Raw genomic sequence first — 19173 nt, forward strand, 5'->3', positions numbered from 1 at the left:
CACCTTTTTTATGTTTAGCACCAGCAGTGTGGTTCCATTTTGGTTTAAGTGCAGCCCATCCCTCTTGTACAGGCCCGGCTTGTCCCAAAATGTTCCCCAGTGCGTAACAAATCTGAACCCCTCCTCTCTGCACCATCGTCTCATCCTCGCATTGTGACTTCTCAATTGTGCCCTGTCTAGCTGGCCCTGTGCGTGGAACTGGTAGCATTTCAGAGAAAGCTCCCTTGATGGTCCTGATTTTCAACCTCCTGCCTAGCAACCAAAATTTAGCTTCCAAGACCTCACGACTACATTTCCTCACATCGTTGGTACCAAAGTGGACCATGACAACTGACTCTACCCCAGCACTGTCTACTATGTTATCTAGACAGTGTGTGATATCCACAACCTTCACACCAGGCAGGCAATTTACTATGTAGTCTATACGCCTGTCACAAACCCAGCTGTCTGTGTGTCTAATAATCTCCCACTACCACAAGCCCCCTCCCCCTAGAGGCACATCCTTGGTGTGAAAGGATATTTGCATGTCTCCTGATGAAGGTCCCTTCTAAAGGATCATTTCCCTCTTCCTCAGAGTGACGCCCTCCGTCCTCCAGACCATCATTCTCCATGACTGAAGAGAAGTTGTCACCAAAGGAGTGGGACGTCACTATTAGGTCCCTGAAGGTCTCATCTATCAACCTATCTGCCTCTCTTAGCTTCTCCAGGTCAGCAGCCTTGGCCTCAAGGGAACAAACTTGTTCCCTGAGAGCCAGAAGCTCATTACACCCATGATTTCTGTCCACCAGGCAGATAATCATACATGTGGCACTCAGTGCAATACACAATGTGTATCTTGTATATCAAGAATTTTAAAACAGGTTTATTTTAAATATGTTTTACAATCTTTACTCCTTACATGTCACGGAAGGGTAACGGAGGCTGAGAAAGAGAGTGATTTGTCCAAGGTCATTGGAATTATTTTCTGGGATGTGGCTTCTGAATCCGAAGTCCAACTCTATCCATCAGTCTTCTGGTAAGGCAAGCGAATTTATTACAAGTTACAGGTTGCTTCTTTCCCTCTCCCCGCAGGGATCCTGTACTTTTCGCACTTGTGTATCAGACAGAAGTTCAACAGGGACAGCCATAGAGATGTGGTGTTAGGAAAAAGCGACATAATAGAAATTCTAACATGTTCGGCCGGCCCCGAGCAGGTATACGTCACGAAATATGTTTAAGACAGAAAACTGTGTGGAAAAAGGTTTTAACATTTCGCTGAGGAGGAACACATTTGAATGTGTAATATTCAGATGAAAGAGAGGACGGCAAAGAGCCGCTTTCCACTGCGTGCAGGACAGATCTCTTCTGGCAATTCTCGGCCTGGTTATGCGTATGCTATGAGGCGAAGAGCCGAGAGAAAGCGTGAGGCGGGGCGGCCTGCGCTGTGGCCGCGCCCCTTTGCCGTGGCCATTCGCCTCAGCTCTCGAAGAAGCTCGTTACGAGAGGGGGGCGGCGGCTGTGGCGTTGGAAGGCCGGCTTGTGTTGGGAGGAGGAGAAGAGAGGGAAGATGTCGGTAGCCGGCGGTGGGGGGGCTTCTGCGGTCTCGGTGCTGGCCCCGAACGGGAGGCGAGTGACGGTGCGAGTAGGCCCAAGCACCGTGCTGCTCCAGGTGGGTCTGGCCCAGCAGCAGGGAAGCCTTGCGGATAAATCCACTCTGATTGGCTTTGTGGCAGGAAAGGGGGGCAATAGGCTCGTTCTGATTGGATCAGAGGACACTTAATTGCCCGCGGTTACTCTCGGGCTCTTATGGGGGGCAAAATAGTTCCGTCTTTGGGGGAGGGGGGGAGGGGATACGGAACACACTGATAACAAACCCTCCCCCCCATCCAAGATGTCAGACAAGAAAGTATGCTATTACGGAAGATGATCGATATAGATATTATCTTCCTCCCTTAGGAGGAAAAGGAATGTTATCTGACAGCGTTGCCCTGTGCATGTTTACTCAGAAGTAAGTTTTCCTGTATTCAGTGGAGCTTGCTTGCTAGCGGTTGTGTGCAGCCTGAATGGAGTTACATTAAGAAACGTAGTTATGTCCACAAAGAATGGAGATGAGGGGGAGGATATCCTGTGGTCCCACTAGACTAGGGTAACCCAACTCCAGGCTTCTGGGATCTCCTTTGTTTTTTATTAGAGCATCAAAGCTCACCAACTGGAGTCAGGTGCAAAATAGTGGCTCAGGGCAAACATACACCAAGTAGAATTAAGGAACTGGGTGCCTCTGAGGGCACAGCTCAGATCAAGACTTTTCCCCCTCCAGTATCAGAGTTCTTTAGTCCTTTCACACACAAAAACACTCCTGGTTTTCCTGCCACACTTTCTTCAATTCAGCAGTCTAATTTAGGAGGAGTAGGGGGGAGCCTTTTTGTTGTTGCTCTTGTTAAATAGTTGGGCGTCAGAAAGCCTTATTGCAAATCCACTAGAGGTCTTCCAGTAGATTCTGGCCTATCTTCTGCCTACCCCTGCAGTAGACACAAGGAGAAAGAAAATAAGGGTGCAGTCCTATGCATATTTAGACAGAAAAAACCCTGTACAACTCCCAGCATTCTCCAGCCAGCATTCAACACCTGCACCCTAAATGCCTCCTGATAATAGACAAGTGTGAAAGAGAGTTTAAAGTCCATTGAAAGTTCTTCCTTTTAATGTAATTTATGAGTTCGACCCTCTTCTTTTATCACTGGGTCATTCGTATCTGACCTACAATGATAATGTACTTGCAATTCTATGTACATTTAGACAAAAAAAAGTCCTACAACTCGGTTGCCTGGGGCATGCTGAGAGTTGTAGGACTTTTTTCTGTTTAAATGTGCATAGAATTGCACCCTTAATTATTTAAATAATTATCCGCTATACAAGTCTTTAGGGAACAATGGGGTACCTAAAAAGAGAATTGAACGTAATTCATTTGGCCTTTGCAACACTCATAATTTGATGCAGATACTTTGTCCCAGGACTAATATGACTTTGGGGAATCTTTCCACTTTCTAGCAAAAATGTGTTATGTTAACATCCAAAGATAGGCTGCAGTGTGACCACAGAATTAAGTGCAATTTCACTCTACTAGTTCATACACTGATGGTCTAAATTATCTGGAAACAATTTTCCCCCCTCCCTGCCCTTCCGCATGTAGTTGCAATTGTTAATGCAGGCTAGAAGCACCACGTTCGAGGCAATAAGTCTGTGTGCACCAGTTGCTGGGGAATGTGGGCAGGAGGGTGCTGTTGCACTATCTCCTGCTTGTTCATCCCTGGCCAATGGCTGGTTGGCCACTGTGTGAACAGAGTGCTGGACTAGATGGACCCTTCGTTTGATCCAGCATGGCACTTCTTATGTTCTTACGTTCACTTGGCCTGTAAGCATAAAAGAAGTTTGTTACAGTGGCTAAAGTAAATGAATAGCTAGTCTGCATTAAGTGTCCTGAGAATGTCACCCTTTGGAATGAAGGACAACTCTACATTCCAGATTAACTTCTTGTATATTTTCTCATCAGGTCTTAGAAGAAGTTTGTAAGAAGCAGAATTATAGTCCCAATGAATATGATTTGAAGTGAGTTGTACTGCTTTATTTATTTGTTTACTGCTTACAGTTTCTGCTGTTTCATTACCATCAGTCAATATAGGGAGAAACTTCTGATATGTAGCCCACAGTGACTGTCCAGAGTTACTCTCCTTTGATGGCTCTGATCCTGAGTCGGGCATGTCATGCAGATTGAACCTTGGGCAGGAACAAAGGTTCAAACATTCCAGTTTCAGGAAACTGGTGCAGCTGATCTGTGGCATTGTACTGTGCTTTGGAGGTTCTGGGTATTTCCGAAATGCAGAATGAAGTCAGAGATGAGAGAAAGGATGCTTGTTAGAAAGGAACGGGTGGTCACTGTGGAACCTTGGGAAGGATAAAGTATGAATACTTTAAATACTTAGGTAAATGTTGGGGAACTTCATTGCCTCACTGTAAAGCCTGTGATCTCCTTAAGCAGCTTTTCATTCTTAATTTCATTGACACTGTTCAAAGCAAAATATATGCTGTACCACTGGGATGTCCCCTTGAAACTCCCTTTTCCTGAATCATATCATTGGTCCATCAATCCCAGCCTTCTCCAACCTGTTCCCTTCCAGATGGGAACTGGAACTCCCAGTGTTCCTGATCATTGGCAATAGTCAACTGCAGCTGTTGGGCAGTCAAAAACATCTGGAGGATGCCAGGTTGGAAAAGGCTGATCTAGTCCAGTATTGTCTCTACTGTTACTAACAGCAGCTGTATGAGAGCACAGGCAGAGGTCTTTCCCAGCTCTTTTATGCTTGAAATAATGCATTGATAAATTGTCTGATGTAGCCTCGGGGCAAAAGGTCACTTTTGAGCTTGTTTGTATTACAGGTTCCAGAGGACTGTGCTGGATCTTTCTCTACAATGGAGGTTTGCCAACCTACCCAACAATGCCAAACTCGAGATGGTGCCAATCTCTCGTAATAGGGCAGGAATTGAAACCACAGTATGTTATTTTCACTTTAAGATATGAATAGCTCATATCCTGGCCGAGATCTTTGTATGCTCTTGTTAGAGAGAAGATGATGATATGATTCCCCCTTAGCAGGACACTTGCCTTTCTTATGAATAGGTATATATTTTTAATTGAACTGTTAAGCTAATATAAATCTTGAAAGGCAGTAGAAAGAAATCCTTTAATCTCTTCAGGATACAAGCTGAACTGCAATTTCATCTCCTTCTCAATCTCCCCTCCCCTTGCTTCCATTAAGACACTTTATAATATTAAACAGAATGGAGGGAAAACAAAAAGAAAGTGTTTTGTGGTGGAGAGGGCATAGGATATCAGTGGGAGGACTTCAGACCTTTAAGGCAACATTCTAATTTTCTTCAAGATATTGTCTCCAGATTATTTTTAAACGTCTATGTCTTTGGTACGTTACACTCTCATATGGGGCTAGGTCAAATATGCTTTCTTACCATTTGTTTGGATGTTGGAGAATTTTGGATATCTGGGCCATCAATTCTAGGTGCTTTGCTATCAACAGTACTTGAAGGAGAAACTGATTATGGCACTTGGGTATTGACCAGGTTGCTGGAAAGTAGCCTAAATCAGGTGTGGTGTAGGGGAGGTTTTCTGGCAAGTGAGTAACATAATTTACTCCATAACTGATTCCCTGCCAGAAGGATATTAACAGAGGTAGCTCCATAACATATGAAATCATGTGATCTTTGGGGGTCTTGCATCTCTTGCAGGGATAGGTCTAATCCTAACCTACCACTATTATCTAGGATGTATAGCTGATCTCATTCAGTTATTTAATATTTATGTAAATATTGTTCCCCGTGTGTACATTTTGTTTCCTAAAGTGTTGAATAAGTGTTTGTAGAGAAGTATCCTTTAAATCCAATTTTTCTGTGGCTATTTCTACATCAAATGGATTGTTTTATGTTCCGGTTATATTTTCTGATTTTTTTTCAACAATGCTAAGTAAGATAAACAGTAGGTGGGATTCAGAGTTAAGCACATGTAACTGGGCTGGTGGAAGTTGATTCCACTGCTGCCCACTTACCCCAATCCTCCTCACAGCAACCCAGCCCCTTAAAATTTTCCACCAAAGGTTGGGGGAGCCTGCGGAATTGGGTGGGCTGTGGTGTGGGAGGCTGAAGGAAAAATCCTGCTTGTGGACTGTGCCTCCACCTGATTTTCAGAGTTCCTCATGCTGCTCCAGGTGGGAACTGTGTCTAGCTCTGGGCACTGTGATTCAGAAGACTATTAAACTGGAATGTATCCAGCAGTGGGCAAAAATGTTGGTGAGGGGCCTGGAAACCGTGTCCTGTGAGGAAAGTTGAAGGAGTTGGGTATATTCAGCCTGAAGAACAGATGTTTAAAAAGTGATATGATTGCCACCTTCCAATATTTGAAAGGCAGTCATATATATGATGGAACACATTTGTTTTCTGTTTCTCCAGAGAGTAAGACCTAAACCAATAGGTTCAAATTACAGGGGAAAGGATTTGGACCAAACATTACAAAAAAGTTCCAGACAGTATAAGTTGTTCAACAATGCTTCCTCAGAAGGTTGACTCTCCTTTGTTAGAGTCTTTTAAGCACAGGCTGGATGGCCACCAGTCAAGGATGCTAAAGAAGTAGATTTTCTGTATGAGCAGAAGGTTGGGTTAGAGGACCCTTGAGGCCCTTTCCACCTCTATGATTCTATGGTATGGTGTATTTTTTAAAAATAAATTCCAGCTGGACCTTGTCCCTCAGAAATACAATCAATAAAAGCAATGTAAAAATGGGGTTAATTTACTTTTTTAGAATTGGATTAATGGAACTAGGGAAGATTTATTGAGGTTAATGTTTATATATTTCAAGATAAAATAAGTATTTAAATACAAAAATAAATTGACACTCTTATCTGTCTATCTATATACGCTTTAAATGCATATATAGCCACCAATAACCTGTTGTTGAACTGAAGTAGAAAGGTGACCTTAAGGCAGCCTTTCTCAACCTGGGGCGCGCCAGATGTGTTGGACTACAACTCCCAGAATGCCCCAGCCAGCTGGCTGGGGCATTCTGGGAGATGCAGTCCAACACATCTGGAGCGCCTCAGGTTGAGAAAGGCTGCCTTAAGGGATCAATCCTGTGCATATTTAGATAGAAAAAGTCATGGCTGGGGGCATGCTGGGAGTTGTAGGACTTTTTTCTATCTAAACATGCATAGGGTTGTGTCCTAAGTCACTGAACTCATACAACATTTACAAGTGAGGTGTTTGTGGGGAAAACCTTCTCAAAAAATGGGAAAGATATTTAAAATTCATATGAAGTACAAACCCAGATATAATCAAATGTGGCTATTGACTTGGCTTTAAATTAATTAACAATATAGTTCACTTAATTCTAAATAATTCTTTAAGAAAGGATTAAGTTTAATTCATTTAACAATTTTGCTCTTAATACTAATTAGTAATCCTTGAACAAAAATTAGCTGATTATCTTACAGACATATATCTCAGGGCCCCCGAGCAGTGCCAGTTATATCAGCTAGTCCTCCATAAGTGGTTTTAACTTAAGTGGGGTGGGATAGATGCAAATTACAAAACACCATATCACTTTACAATAAGGAAATCATTTAGATTAACACTTGAGAGTGGAGTAAGACGCAGCTGTGGTTTAGTTGTGCTTTGGGTATTGTGATTGGCAGTTCTGCTGTTAGGTATAGTGTATACTGTTGTGTCATTTTTAAAGACATTATCCAAGTCCGTTGGTTTTTAAAACAGTTTTAAATGGAACATTATAACTTAATTGTACTATCTAAACTTGAAAATGAGACTCCTCAAAGAAAGGGAATGACCTTAAAATTGTGTTCGTTGGCAATATGTGGTATTTTGTTCTTTTTGTTTTGTTTGTAGCAAGTGCCAGAATAAGAAACGTTTTTAAATGGCCACAGTTTCTTGGCATTGATTATGTTAGGATGTCATCGCCTAAGGTTATGACCCTGGGTCTGTGTATATATCTGTTAGTCCCTCAAAGTTTTTAAATGGCCACATAATTTCTTGGCATTGGTTATGTTAGGATGTCATCCTTTAAGGCTATGATCCTAGGTCTGTGTATATATATGTTAGTCCCTCAACATATATATTATGTATATACGTTAGTCCCTCAAATTGGTGAACACTGCTTGTGTAACTTTGCATAAGATTATAGCTTAGATATGCAGACTGTGCTTACATGATGAAATCATGGAATACGTATAACTCTGGCAGGAGGCAGACTGTAAGGGCTTCTAGACCATACGTATTAAGATCTGTAGGGAATAGTGTCATCATTGTTGAATTTGTGTCCACAGTTCGTCCCTAAATCTTTAGATTTTTTTGAAATGCATGTATGTAAGGCAATGGAAATGAAGTTGTAGTCGTGGGATATACACTGTTACAAAGAACGAACACAGCAATTCAACCATTAATCACCCTTGCACTCACATGTTTGTAAACTTAGAAACTAATTGGCATGAGATCTCTGTTCGCTGGATAAAAAGATTAATATTTAGATGCAGCTTGGGATTTCTGTGAAGTTTTAATTGCCTGAATATGACTTTCGTGACATGCCTGGCTTTGAACTGTTGCCTAAACACTGATGCAATTGGCAGAGTAGATTTCTGGGCAAGAGTCTTGTAGCTTGGTGATGTCAGCTGTCGGCACTCTTGTGCAGCCAAGGATAATCTGAAGGTTGCTCTTGGGCAATGAAGAAATTGGGAAAGCCATGTCTGCAATGGGGTGGCTTCTTTTGCCCCTGTGACTGGTGGCTGATGAGATGCTTTGCTTCTTGCAGGCATGCTCCTGACTCGCCACAGGTCACATCTTTTGGCCATGTTGCAAAAGTGACAGTAAGCACATGGTGCCAGTGAAAGCACTGGTGCATGTTAGATTTTGTGTTGTTGACTTTAAAAACTCTGGATGTTGGAAAGATTTTGTTGTGTCTGTCTCTTCCTCCAGACTCTTGGATTACTTCTGTGCTGAGGGCTATGTGTGGAATGAGCTAGATGGTGATAATGGTGGTGCTACAGTGCTCTTTCAGGGTTGCCAACTCTGGAGATTTGATTAGTGTTTTCTCAAAGAAGTTGCTCTTTAAAAGCATGAAAATGTAGCCCTCTAGTGACTTGGAATCAAAAGCCAGAAGGCAAATAAAAAGAATACCAATTCAACGTGTGCAGACTAGGAATTGCTTGTTTGTTATTTCTGAATGTTGTAGGAGTCCTCTGACCACCCATGCAGGTTCTACTGACTCAGTCTTTCTGATTGGATTTAGTAGTGTCTTGAGGGTTGGGCGGGGTGGGGGAAGCGATATCGTTCTCCATAATAGAAATTTTCCTTACTGAAACAGCCGTAAGGGCATCAGAGTATCCAAATTACTGCTACATTAAAAATAAAATACAATTAGTGCCCATTTCCATCTACAATCCATCATGAAGCTACTCCATGTTTATTGAGAGAGACATTATTTTGCATAATCTAAGCACCCTCTCCCTCTTTTCCAGAGCTTCGACAGCACCATGGTATACTTCTGAGATAAGCTGTAGCAGTGAGGGTGGCAAAGAAGAATTTCTTTCCCATCTCCATTAGCTCTTCACAGTGTCACCCAGCAGAGCTTTTCTGGGTGGAGAGGAGCCTGCTGCAATCTGGCCTAGAAAAAAAAATGTTTGTATCCTTGGTGATACAAACATGCTCATAGTTTGTATCACCAAGAGTTCACATGCTCATAGAGAGGAAAATAAACCACTGTGGCTTATTTCACCCAACATGCATGCCAGGGGGATTTGGATCATACCCAGTGAGAGTGACTTGCTAACTATGGCAACAAGCCACTCTTGCTAGGGTGGCTTATTTAAACTGCGGTGTCTCATGGGCACCATTTCTCTAATTACCCACCTAGTGGCATAGTTTGTTTGAGGGGGGAGCAGCCCTCAAATAACCCATGGCCTGTTGTTGGGTTTTTGAAGGTTGTTTCCCCCTCAAACATGCCATGCCGCCTGGGCTTGGTTAATACGACAAGCTTCACCTGGGTGGGAAATTAAGCAAAAGGCAGAAAGTCACGCACTTAAAAGAAGCCACTGTGCTTACTAGTCTAAAGTCACTCGGTGAGCTTCATGGCTGAGTTGGAACTAGAAGCCAGGTCTCCTGAGTCCCAGTCCAGCACTTTCATTTTTTTAATAATCAATTTTGTATTGTAACTTTTCAACAAAACAAAAAAGACGGATAAATGTACTGTAGTTATTTAGACTTGAATATAACAGTTTCAGTGCATACATATGAGGTGTGTATGAAAATATGGCTTTCTAAGAATTATACATAAACTTCATAAAAAGTCAGACCAAATATTTGTATAAGTATCCATTCACAATGGTGTATATATATATATACAATCCGTTCAAATGCTGAAAGCACTGTTAGGTTCTCAGTCCATTGCATTATAGAAGGTGAGCGTTTTTCGTTCCAATGTTTTAATGTCAGTCCTTTATCTATCAAAAGGATGTGGTGAATCCATTTGTACTGACCATGTGTTAATTTCTGCTTTCTGGAAGTTAAGAGGACATGTACATCAGTAAATATTAAAGAGTGTTCCAATACAAGGTTTATCTGTATAATAACCTCCTCTCGAAAAGAGGCTACTATTGGGCATTGTGTTACACCTCCAGCTATGTTACACTTCCAGCAAGAAGTTGAGATAGACAAACCCTTGATGTTTTGGCATCTATAGACACCAAACAAGAGTTTTTTGCTGGATAAAGCAGAACTTGAGATTCATAGATGCTTCAGTTACGGACGTTAAAGTGATGATCCATTGATTAGGCAAAATGGGACAATCCAGTTCCCTATTCCATTCCTTCTTAAGACCCTGTGTATCATATTTATTCACCAATAATAAGTATTTATAAACATCTAGCATGGGTTGATACGACTGAGTGACCTCAATAAGTGCTTCCAATAGTGAGAACAAATCATAGCAGCAAAAGCAGAGAATGCTGAACTTGTGTAAAAACTGAAAGCTTATCATGGAGAGCCTTGACAGAAAACAGCAGGTAGTTGTGGTGCAAAGGAAGAAGCAAACGAGAATGAAGAGTGCCAGCACAATCCTGAGGCCCTTCCAGAAATCCCCTACTTGGATGTGACCAAAGTTGTAAAAGCTGGGCCCTCTGAAGAGAAAACAGATATGATCCGGGGTTGGTGTGTGGTCCATGGGATGGTGCTGCACCACCCTCTGTCCAGCTGGGCTCCTCTGCTGCTCCAAAGATGTTTGGTTTGTGTCCAGGATGGAAAAGACCTTGTCCCCTTTCACCTGTCCCCACTCAACATCTCTGTCCCAGAGGGCCTGTCGGACAACTACATCTGCATAGACTGTGTGATCAGGAACCGTGAGAAACCCAAGCGATGTCTCCTGTGCCAGCAAGTACATGGGAAAGATAATGGGACCCGCTTGTCCCAGAATGCCTTAAGGAGCCTGAGCCCTGTTCAGAATGGTGTGTCTCAGCTGTTGCTCCTTGCAGCTGGTGCCTCTAAAGAAAAAAGACGGTCGACAGATTAGGAAAGTGTACCAGCCCCAAGAAGACCAGGCTTATGCCCAGCAGGTAGATGGGACCCTTTCCCAGATGGCCTGTGGAGAGGTTGGAATGGACCGAGCTTTGTGTCCCCTCCAGCCCCTAGTTTTCCATTCCCCAACTCCTTTCAATAGATGAGATTTGCGTGTAGAAGGTGGGTAGGAACTGGCAAAAGGACTGAAAGCGAAGAGCCAAGAGAACCGCTGCCTCATGTTTTAAATGGATATTGTTGTTTTTTATACTTTTGGTGGTTTTTAAATTTTGTATATCTGTTTTTAATGTTCATTGTTTTTAACTTTTGTAAACCGCCCAGAGAGCTTCGGCTATGAGGCGGTATATAAATGTAATAAATAAAAATAATATAATAAATAGCAATGGAGACTCTGAAGCCATAAAACCAGCAGGGCCAAATACTTTTAACCACTATACCCATTGGCTCCCTTGTGTTCTAGTGATATGAATGAATGAATGAATACCTTTATTGAATAAGTCTTCTGACCATTTCAAAAAATCACATAATCATTAAAAACAAACAGACATTACTTAAAATTTAGGATTTAAAATTTTAAAACAATATACAGTTCGTATATGATATATTATATATGACTAACAGTTAATAAGACCCCTCGTATATTACAACATTTGATAAAAACTTAATTGATCCATTTTTTCTAATTCTTTTTTCCTTATGCTGGCTGCTTTAAGAGCGAAGAGAGCAACCCTCTGGGTCACAAAATAGTTAGAACCACATAAGAGAAAGGACAATTTATCCTTGGCTGTCCAGTCTCTCATGCGTATTAAAAACATAGATAGATAATGTTCTCTACATTTTGAATATAAACAACATTCAAGTAAATAGTGGGCTAAATCTTCTATTTCAGGGTTGCCACATATACATAGTCTATCTTTCGATAGAATACCTTGGAATCTACCCTGTAACATCATTGTGTCCATCAGCTCAAATCGAAGCCGGGTAAAGGCTACTCGATGGACCCGTTTCATATCAAAGAACAAATATTTTTCTTCTTTAAAGTGGAATTTTGTTCTGGTTTAGTGATATGAGGACAGAGTAGCCCAGTATTGTTGACACTGATTGGCAATAGATCTCCAGGATTTCCCCCCTAAACTTTACCTTTTCCAAACCCTACCAAGAAAAGAACCGGGAACCTTCTGCATGCAAATCATGTGTACCACTGAGCTATGGCCCCTCCCTTGAGCTATCCCGATTTCTAGGACACGAATAAACAGCCCTAGAGTTTGAGTCTAGTGATTTGAGGAATAGGATAATAGTGTAGAGAATATAAAAGGTCTAAACTCAGGCTTTAGAAATAAGGTCGAGATGAGATAAGGTAAGATGAAACATCTGAGACTAGGTTTAGATTTGTGTTTGCTCATTTATGAGAAGGTCGCTCCATTGAAAGTGTCCCAATTAAGTAATCAAGCTCTTGTTTTCCTAGTTGGCTGCTGTGAAATGATTAATCAGTGGAGTAACTTGGTTCTCTTGCTGATTCTCCTTGATGTGGTAGTTTCTTACATGGGGGTGCTAGTTTCCTACAAGGCAGAACATTCAAAAACATGATCATTTATTTGCAATTTGAAGTGGCACAATCCATGATTCTGTTAAATGTAGCTCTGTTCTAAGAAAGTTAACGTTTATGGTTTTGTCTCTGTTGGGGAAATAATGGAACTAAAATGTGATCCACATTGTCAGTTGTTTGTTTTTGGGTCATTGTTTGTAAGTGCTAAATGATACAAATGTTGGTTTGTCTGAAGCTTTAGTCAACCCAGGACAGAAGGCCAGGATTCTGTTTGCCAGATGTGACCCTGAATGGCTGGTTTGCCAGATGTGCCCTTGAATAATGTTTGGTGTACTGCTTTACCAATAGTTATTTGAGACATACATATTTCTGCTCTAATTCACTGGGTTCTACCGCCTAGGTACGAATTGCGCTGCAGTTGGATGATGGTTCTAGGCTCCAAGACACCTTTTGCTCCAGCCAGACCTTGTGGGATATTCTTCATCATTTCACACAGACCAGGTGAGTACCATGAGAAAACAACGAAATAAATATTTCTGGAAGCGAAAGTCATGAAACATCAATCACTAGGATGCCGTAGAGTGAATAGATGCTGTGTAGCTTCTTCAATAAGACCTCAACCATGATTTCTTAAAGATTTATGAGTGTAGTTCATCCTGCTGTTGGCTTGCTCCATAAAGCTGTGTTCGCTGAGCAGAACTGTAATAATGGCTACTACTTTGGACAGCAGTGTGACCACTTAATGGTGTGTTCTTAGAAGGGTGATTCATTCAGAGTCAAATTGTTCGTTCCCCTTAAAAAAAGTTGGATGGCATCACTGCTTTGAAAAAAAAAGTGCTTCAGCAGGGGAAGTAGATGGCAGCCCAAGATAAGCTTTGTTTAGATTGCTCATCTGCAATTTGCATTTGGAGAGAATGGTGCTGGTATGTGATACGCCTCAATTGCACCATTCAAGGATCTTTTATCTTCCTTCCTTCCTTCCTCTGTTAAGCAGCAGCAAAAAGAAGAGAAGATGTATCATTTGGTCCCCTCTCTTTCTCTGTCTGTCTGTCTCTCTCTCTCTCTTGCGCAGGTGCAGACACACACACACACACACACACACACACACACACAGAGGCATGTGCAATTGGTTACAGAGAAGCAGTTGGGGGGAAGGAGCACTTAACCCTTTCCTCAACTCCTGTTTCCCAGCTCCAATTTGCCCCTCCCCAGCAGCTCGCCCTGCCCCAGGATTTAAAATGTGAATTTCCCCAAACACACATTTTAAACCTCATTGGAGCACAGGGACTTCTTGGGAGGAATTTAGAGTGAGGAAACAGTAGGCAGGAAAAGGATTAAGCGCCCCCCCCCCCCCCCGGCTTCTCTGCTGTTGGTTGCCACCTTCTGAAGCAGCTTTCAATACACACACAAAAGGTCTGTCAAGTCACTCTGTTGTAGGCATTTACATATCAAGCATAGTCTGGCCCCTAGACCCAAGGCAGCTTTTTCACAATTTGTTTATTCTGCAATGAATTTGCTTCTCAAGGATTGTACATAGTTTGCGTATCTGTAGGTCTCCCTCCGTGTTACACTTCTATGGGTGGGAACACAATTTTTTTTTACATAGGGCAATGTGTTTTTTTCACCAAAGAGTTCATTTGTTGCTATTTTGGTTGTTCATTGAAATATGATTGCACAGGTATCATGAGATATTGTGCAGTATGACTGTGAGAGCAACACACTGCTTCTTCTCCCCTCCCTCCTCCTTCCCAGTTTTATTTTTCATTTTTTGGTGGCTCTGCGCACCCTCTGTCCTGTGTTAAAGTACACATTTAGCCAAATTTCTTCTTTTCTTCTAAGGAAGGGTTACATTTCCATGCAATCTCCTATGTGCACGTGGGATCAAAAGGGGGATACCCAGGAGAGTTACGCTGAGGCTACAATTTGGTTGGTTGTGCTTTGAGTGTGCGGAAAGTTTCCAAACAAGCTTGCAGTTCACAGTGCTGGTTGAATGGGCTTTTTCAAAGCTTTGGTGCAGTGCTATTTTAAAGGAGAAGGAAGGGCTTTCTTGTTGCAGCCTTGTTCTACCTTGGAAACTGCCTATGCTTCATATGTAAAGTCTATGGATTAGGAAGCTTCTGTGATGGTATGCCTCCCTCTTGCTGCAGCCCACATCTAGTGCTTCCTTCTGTCTGAAGTGGATTCAAGAACAATAGCCACTCTTAAAAACAAAGGTCAAACTAATAATCTGTACTCCAAAGACAATTTTGTTACTTAACATTGCTTCTTTTGTGGCTTAGAAGGCTGAGTTTCAGGAAGCACAGCTGATTGCTACAAACTCTCTGCAGCCGCCATCACCACCACGGCCACACACCCTGGCTAGCAGATTTGCCTAGCACTTGGGAAAGGGCTGTTAAGCTAGTACAGTTCCTGTTGTCCCCTCTTCTTGAATTTTTGCCCTGGGGTTTCTCTGTGATCAGATGGGTCTTTTTGGCTCCTATTCTGTTTGAAGGCCTTTTTTCCATTGTCCATGTGCTGTGTTGTAGGATTGTGTAATTGGCAGTTATTTCTTTCATGCTTAGAAACCATTCCAATAATCATCTAAAGGAGTCACTGACCCACTGTCATACTAGGACTTCCAAAACTGAGATGATAGAACTACCAGGAAAGGGGTGGGTGGGCCAGCTTGAACTCTTGCATGAATAACAACAAGCAGATGAGTGTTGTTTCTTTGCCAGCCAGTGGATTTGCAATTTCTGTATCCCCCCCTTCTGACACATTGCAGACACTAACCTCACAAGTATGTTTATGTCAGACTGCATCATTGTGTGGCTGCCACTGAGAACTCTAATACCAGACATTTAGAAAAGATGTACCTGTTAAATATACACAGTACACACAGCACTCTATAGAGATTCCCAACTAGTGATTGTTTCCCTCATGTAGAGACTCTCCTCAGGACCTCAGCCTTACTTTGCTGGTTCTCATACTGTTTTCGGTTTAATTGATCCTATCAATGAATGTACCCTGTGGACCCAGTTCTTCTGTTGAGAATAGTTTTAATATTGTAATAAATTCCTCTTTTCCTTTTACAAACTGTAGGCTTTGGGGCTCTAATATGACCACCCTTTTCTCTCAACTTCCCCCAACTCCCATTATTTGCTTACCATCCAGCCTGAAGAAGAGCTTGTTAGTTTAAATTAATTTCTATCCCACCTTTCTGTCAAAGACAAGGTGGCTAACAATAAAATCTAGATTAATGACAAAACCTTAATGAAGACATAACATAATAATGAATACATTTGATTTGGAGAACTTCTGAAAACACAGTAGCCCTGCCAGATCAGTGCAAAGGCCTGTCTAGTCCAGCATTCTGCTCCCACAGTGACCAACCTGAAGCCCGCTACAAACGGTGTGCCGTTGACATGCCTCATTCACAGAATTTTACAGGGGATCCAGATGTTGTCTTCTGCTCATAACCCTCCTGTGCTTCCCACCAATTCTTTCTTTTTTCATACTACAGAAAATTTGTTAAGGGGAAAAAAGATGGAATTGCTGCACAATGGCTCCTGCTAGGATCCTTCCATCTAGAAGCACTCAAGCAGGACATGAGCACAGTGTCCCTCTCCTGCTGTTGTTCCCCAGTGACTGGTAGTCAGAGGATATTGCCTCAGATACTGGAGGCAGAATATAGCCCCCATGTCTGTAGTCATTGGTAGCCTCATCCTGCATGAATTTTATTTTGAACTTTATTTTGTAGTAACAAGTTTCATAGTCTAACTGTGCACGGCATGAAGTGTTTCCCTTTATCTGTTCTAAATTTCCCACTGTTCAATTTCATTGAATGACTGTGGGTCCTACTATTATGAGAGAGGGAGACATTTTTCTGCTCTCTCTACACTGTGCATAAATTTATACGCCTCTATCATGTCTCCTCTTACTTGCCTTTCTTCCCAAGCTAAAACAACCCTAAACATTATAATCTTTACTCATAGGGAAGTTGCTCAAGCCCCTTGATCATTTTGGGTGCTGTTTTGGATGCCTTCTCCTCCCTGCCCCCCAAACTAGTGGGTCACTGATTCTCAAGGCATTTCTTCCTGCTCCCGTCCCCTCCTCTCACTGCCCACTTCCCAGTCAGTTTTCAAAGCCATTCCTTTATCCCCACTTGTGTACACCAAAAGAGGGGGGCAGCTCTAACTCCTTGAAAGTTTGCTGGAATGGGGTGAAATTGTATAAGTGGGGTTCGCTCATGGGGAGCATTCAAATGCTAGAGTGGTTAACTGTGCAACTTTCCTTTTTCATGGAAAAAGTGATTCTAAAAAAAGATAAAAGGGGAGTTCGGGATGTAACTTTGCAAGACTGGAACCAGAATTCACACACAGGTGAGCCTTGTAGGGATGCACCCAATACATGGCGGAAACCTTTCGTGGCTGCTGCCGTGCACTCCAAAAGTTGTTTAACAGTTAGGGAGTTTGTAGAACGTGTTCAAGGCAAAGAAAGAAGAAGACACTGACTCTCATACCGCAGCTACGGCATGTTCTACTCTCTGATTTGCCATCTCTGTAGCCTACCAGGCCCAGGGTCACTTCTTCCACTATTTCAGAGGGTCCCCCAACCCTCCAGAGTAGACATTGGGGAGAGAGGACAAACATAGGGGGACTGCAGGGAGGAATTGATGAAAATCACCCCTTTCCCTATTCAGCTGGCAGAAAAACCTCCCAGGGATGGAAAGAGCTCTTCTGTCTGTGGAAGGCTTTTGCTGGATCCCACCCAATAAAAGTAGCCACCACCAACAGAGACTGATTGGAAGGAGATGAAGCTAGAGCAGTGGATTATGAAGAAATACAGCAGGCAGCCAATTTGATGAGTGGAGACTTTGGGCTCTTTAATTATTTAACTTGTAACATGCTACCGGGAGAACCAGGTTCAAGTCCCCACTTAACCATGAAGCTCACTGGGTGGCTTTGGATCAGTTACTGACTCTCAGCTAAACCTATCTCACAGGGTTGTTGTGAGCATAAAATGGGAAGGAGGATTATGTAAGACACCTTGGGTTCCTTGCAAGAGGAAAAAAGGCAGTATATCTATGTAATAATATGTAAGATAACCAGATGATATTGCAGCATGCAGCATCTCTACTGTAGGATTCAGCATAGGTTGTTATTCTGCTGCTGGAAGTATCTTTTCTCCTGTAGCAGAGAAACTTTTACCTACACCAATTTTTAAAGGGTTTTACTTTTCGCTGTATGAGTTTTATAGCACTTCATACCCTTTCCCGTTTGTCAGTTTATCAGGCCTTGGTGCTATAAAACACTTTGTGTTTTGAAATATATTCCTTCCAGAATTCTGCGATATATAAGAAATTCGTTGGAGTGACAGTGTCACTCCAAGACAAGGTTTGTTTTCTTCAATAGACTTCCTTCTGCTCCCAGACTGTGGCACGCTGCAGTCATTTTTTATCAGTTTCTTTGAAGAGTTTTGTATATGGCTGGGCTAAATGATTTTGGGGTCTCTACTAGCTTTCATTTCTATTCTAGTCTGATTCTAGAGGAGCTAGCAGGGAATTTCATGTTGCTTGTAACTTCTTCCATGTTGCTCAACTCCTGGGCAGGCACCAAATGTCCTTCATAAGTCTTCAGGGTTTAATTGGTCTGTTTTTAAAAATCTAATACATTTGGCTTCTGATCATAAAGTGGTATACAAGTTTACTCTGTTCACGTTGCTGGTGTTATTGCTGTCTTACATAACTTTCTCTTCAGCTGCTCCATATTTACTTAAATTTACACCCTCCCCCTTTATCCCATAGACATATGTTTCTTTTTCTTCAAAGTGATGCCATTGAAGCTGGAAATCTGCATGCTTATTTTGGATGATTTACTGCACACTTCTTGTTCCTCTTTCCCTCTCCCGGTATAGTCAGGAAGTTTTCTCTTCATATGGTGGTTCCTCCCCACCACTCTGTTCAGCCGTGATGAGGTAGTAGGAAGATTTTTTTAAAAAAAAAAATGTAAAAGGCACATGGAAAATTTTGCGTTTACTTTACATGTTGCTAATACTACGTTCAGTGAAATTTGGAAGCTATTTGAGTTTGAAAGAGTAATACTCGCTGGGCACGAATGTGTCTAGGTCTGTGCCGCTCCTGTTGTCGTTAATTGTGCTAACAAGAGGCTCTCTGAAAAACAAATATACAGAAAAACAAGGCAGTCCCAATGAAACTACCTTAAGGGTTAAGAAATAAAGCCCTGAGTTCTCCTAGGAAAAGAACCTTAGCTCAGTGATAGAGCACATGCTTTGCAGGTGTAAGTTGCTCAGTTCAATCCCTGGCATCTCTGGGTTTTAAAAAATAACAACCAGGAACCCTGGGCTCAGTAAGAACACTGCCTGAGAACTTGGAGGGCTGCTGCCACTCACAATAGACATTACTAGGTAAGATGGACCAGTGGTCTGACTCCCTCCCAGGCAACTTCATGTGTTTACCCGAGGAAGCCATCAGCCGCTGGGGTGTGTGCATACTGAGAGGTGGCTTCTTGATCTCT

At 42.2% G+C, this 19173-nt stretch overlaps 1 protein-coding gene across 1 annotated transcript in view; it reads left to right on the forward strand.

Annotated features, from left to right (window-relative positions):
- Nucleotides 1-1482: 1482 nt before the first annotated feature.
- Nucleotides 1483-19173, forward strand: part of ASPSCR1 (ASPSCR1 tether for SLC2A4, UBX domain containing) — a 63700-nt gene continuing 46009 nt past the window's right edge. Inside the window, exons 1-4 of the mRNA XM_063120184.1 lie at nucleotides 1483-1648; nucleotides 3527-3582; nucleotides 4411-4525; nucleotides 13059-13159. Coding sequence (XP_062976254.1) covers nucleotides 1547-1648; nucleotides 3527-3582; nucleotides 4411-4525; nucleotides 13059-13159 — 374 coding nt within the window. The 5' untranslated portion in view covers nucleotides 1483-1546. The remainder of the gene's footprint in view (nucleotides 1649-3526; nucleotides 3583-4410; nucleotides 4526-13058; nucleotides 13160-19173) is intronic.

The sequence above is a fragment of the Elgaria multicarinata genome, chromosome 3 (assembly GCF_023053635.1).
Source record: "Elgaria multicarinata webbii isolate HBS135686 ecotype San Diego chromosome 3, rElgMul1.1.pri, whole genome shotgun sequence".
In the NCBI taxonomy this organism is placed as follows: Eukaryota; Metazoa; Chordata; class Lepidosauria; order Squamata; family Anguidae; genus Elgaria; species Elgaria multicarinata.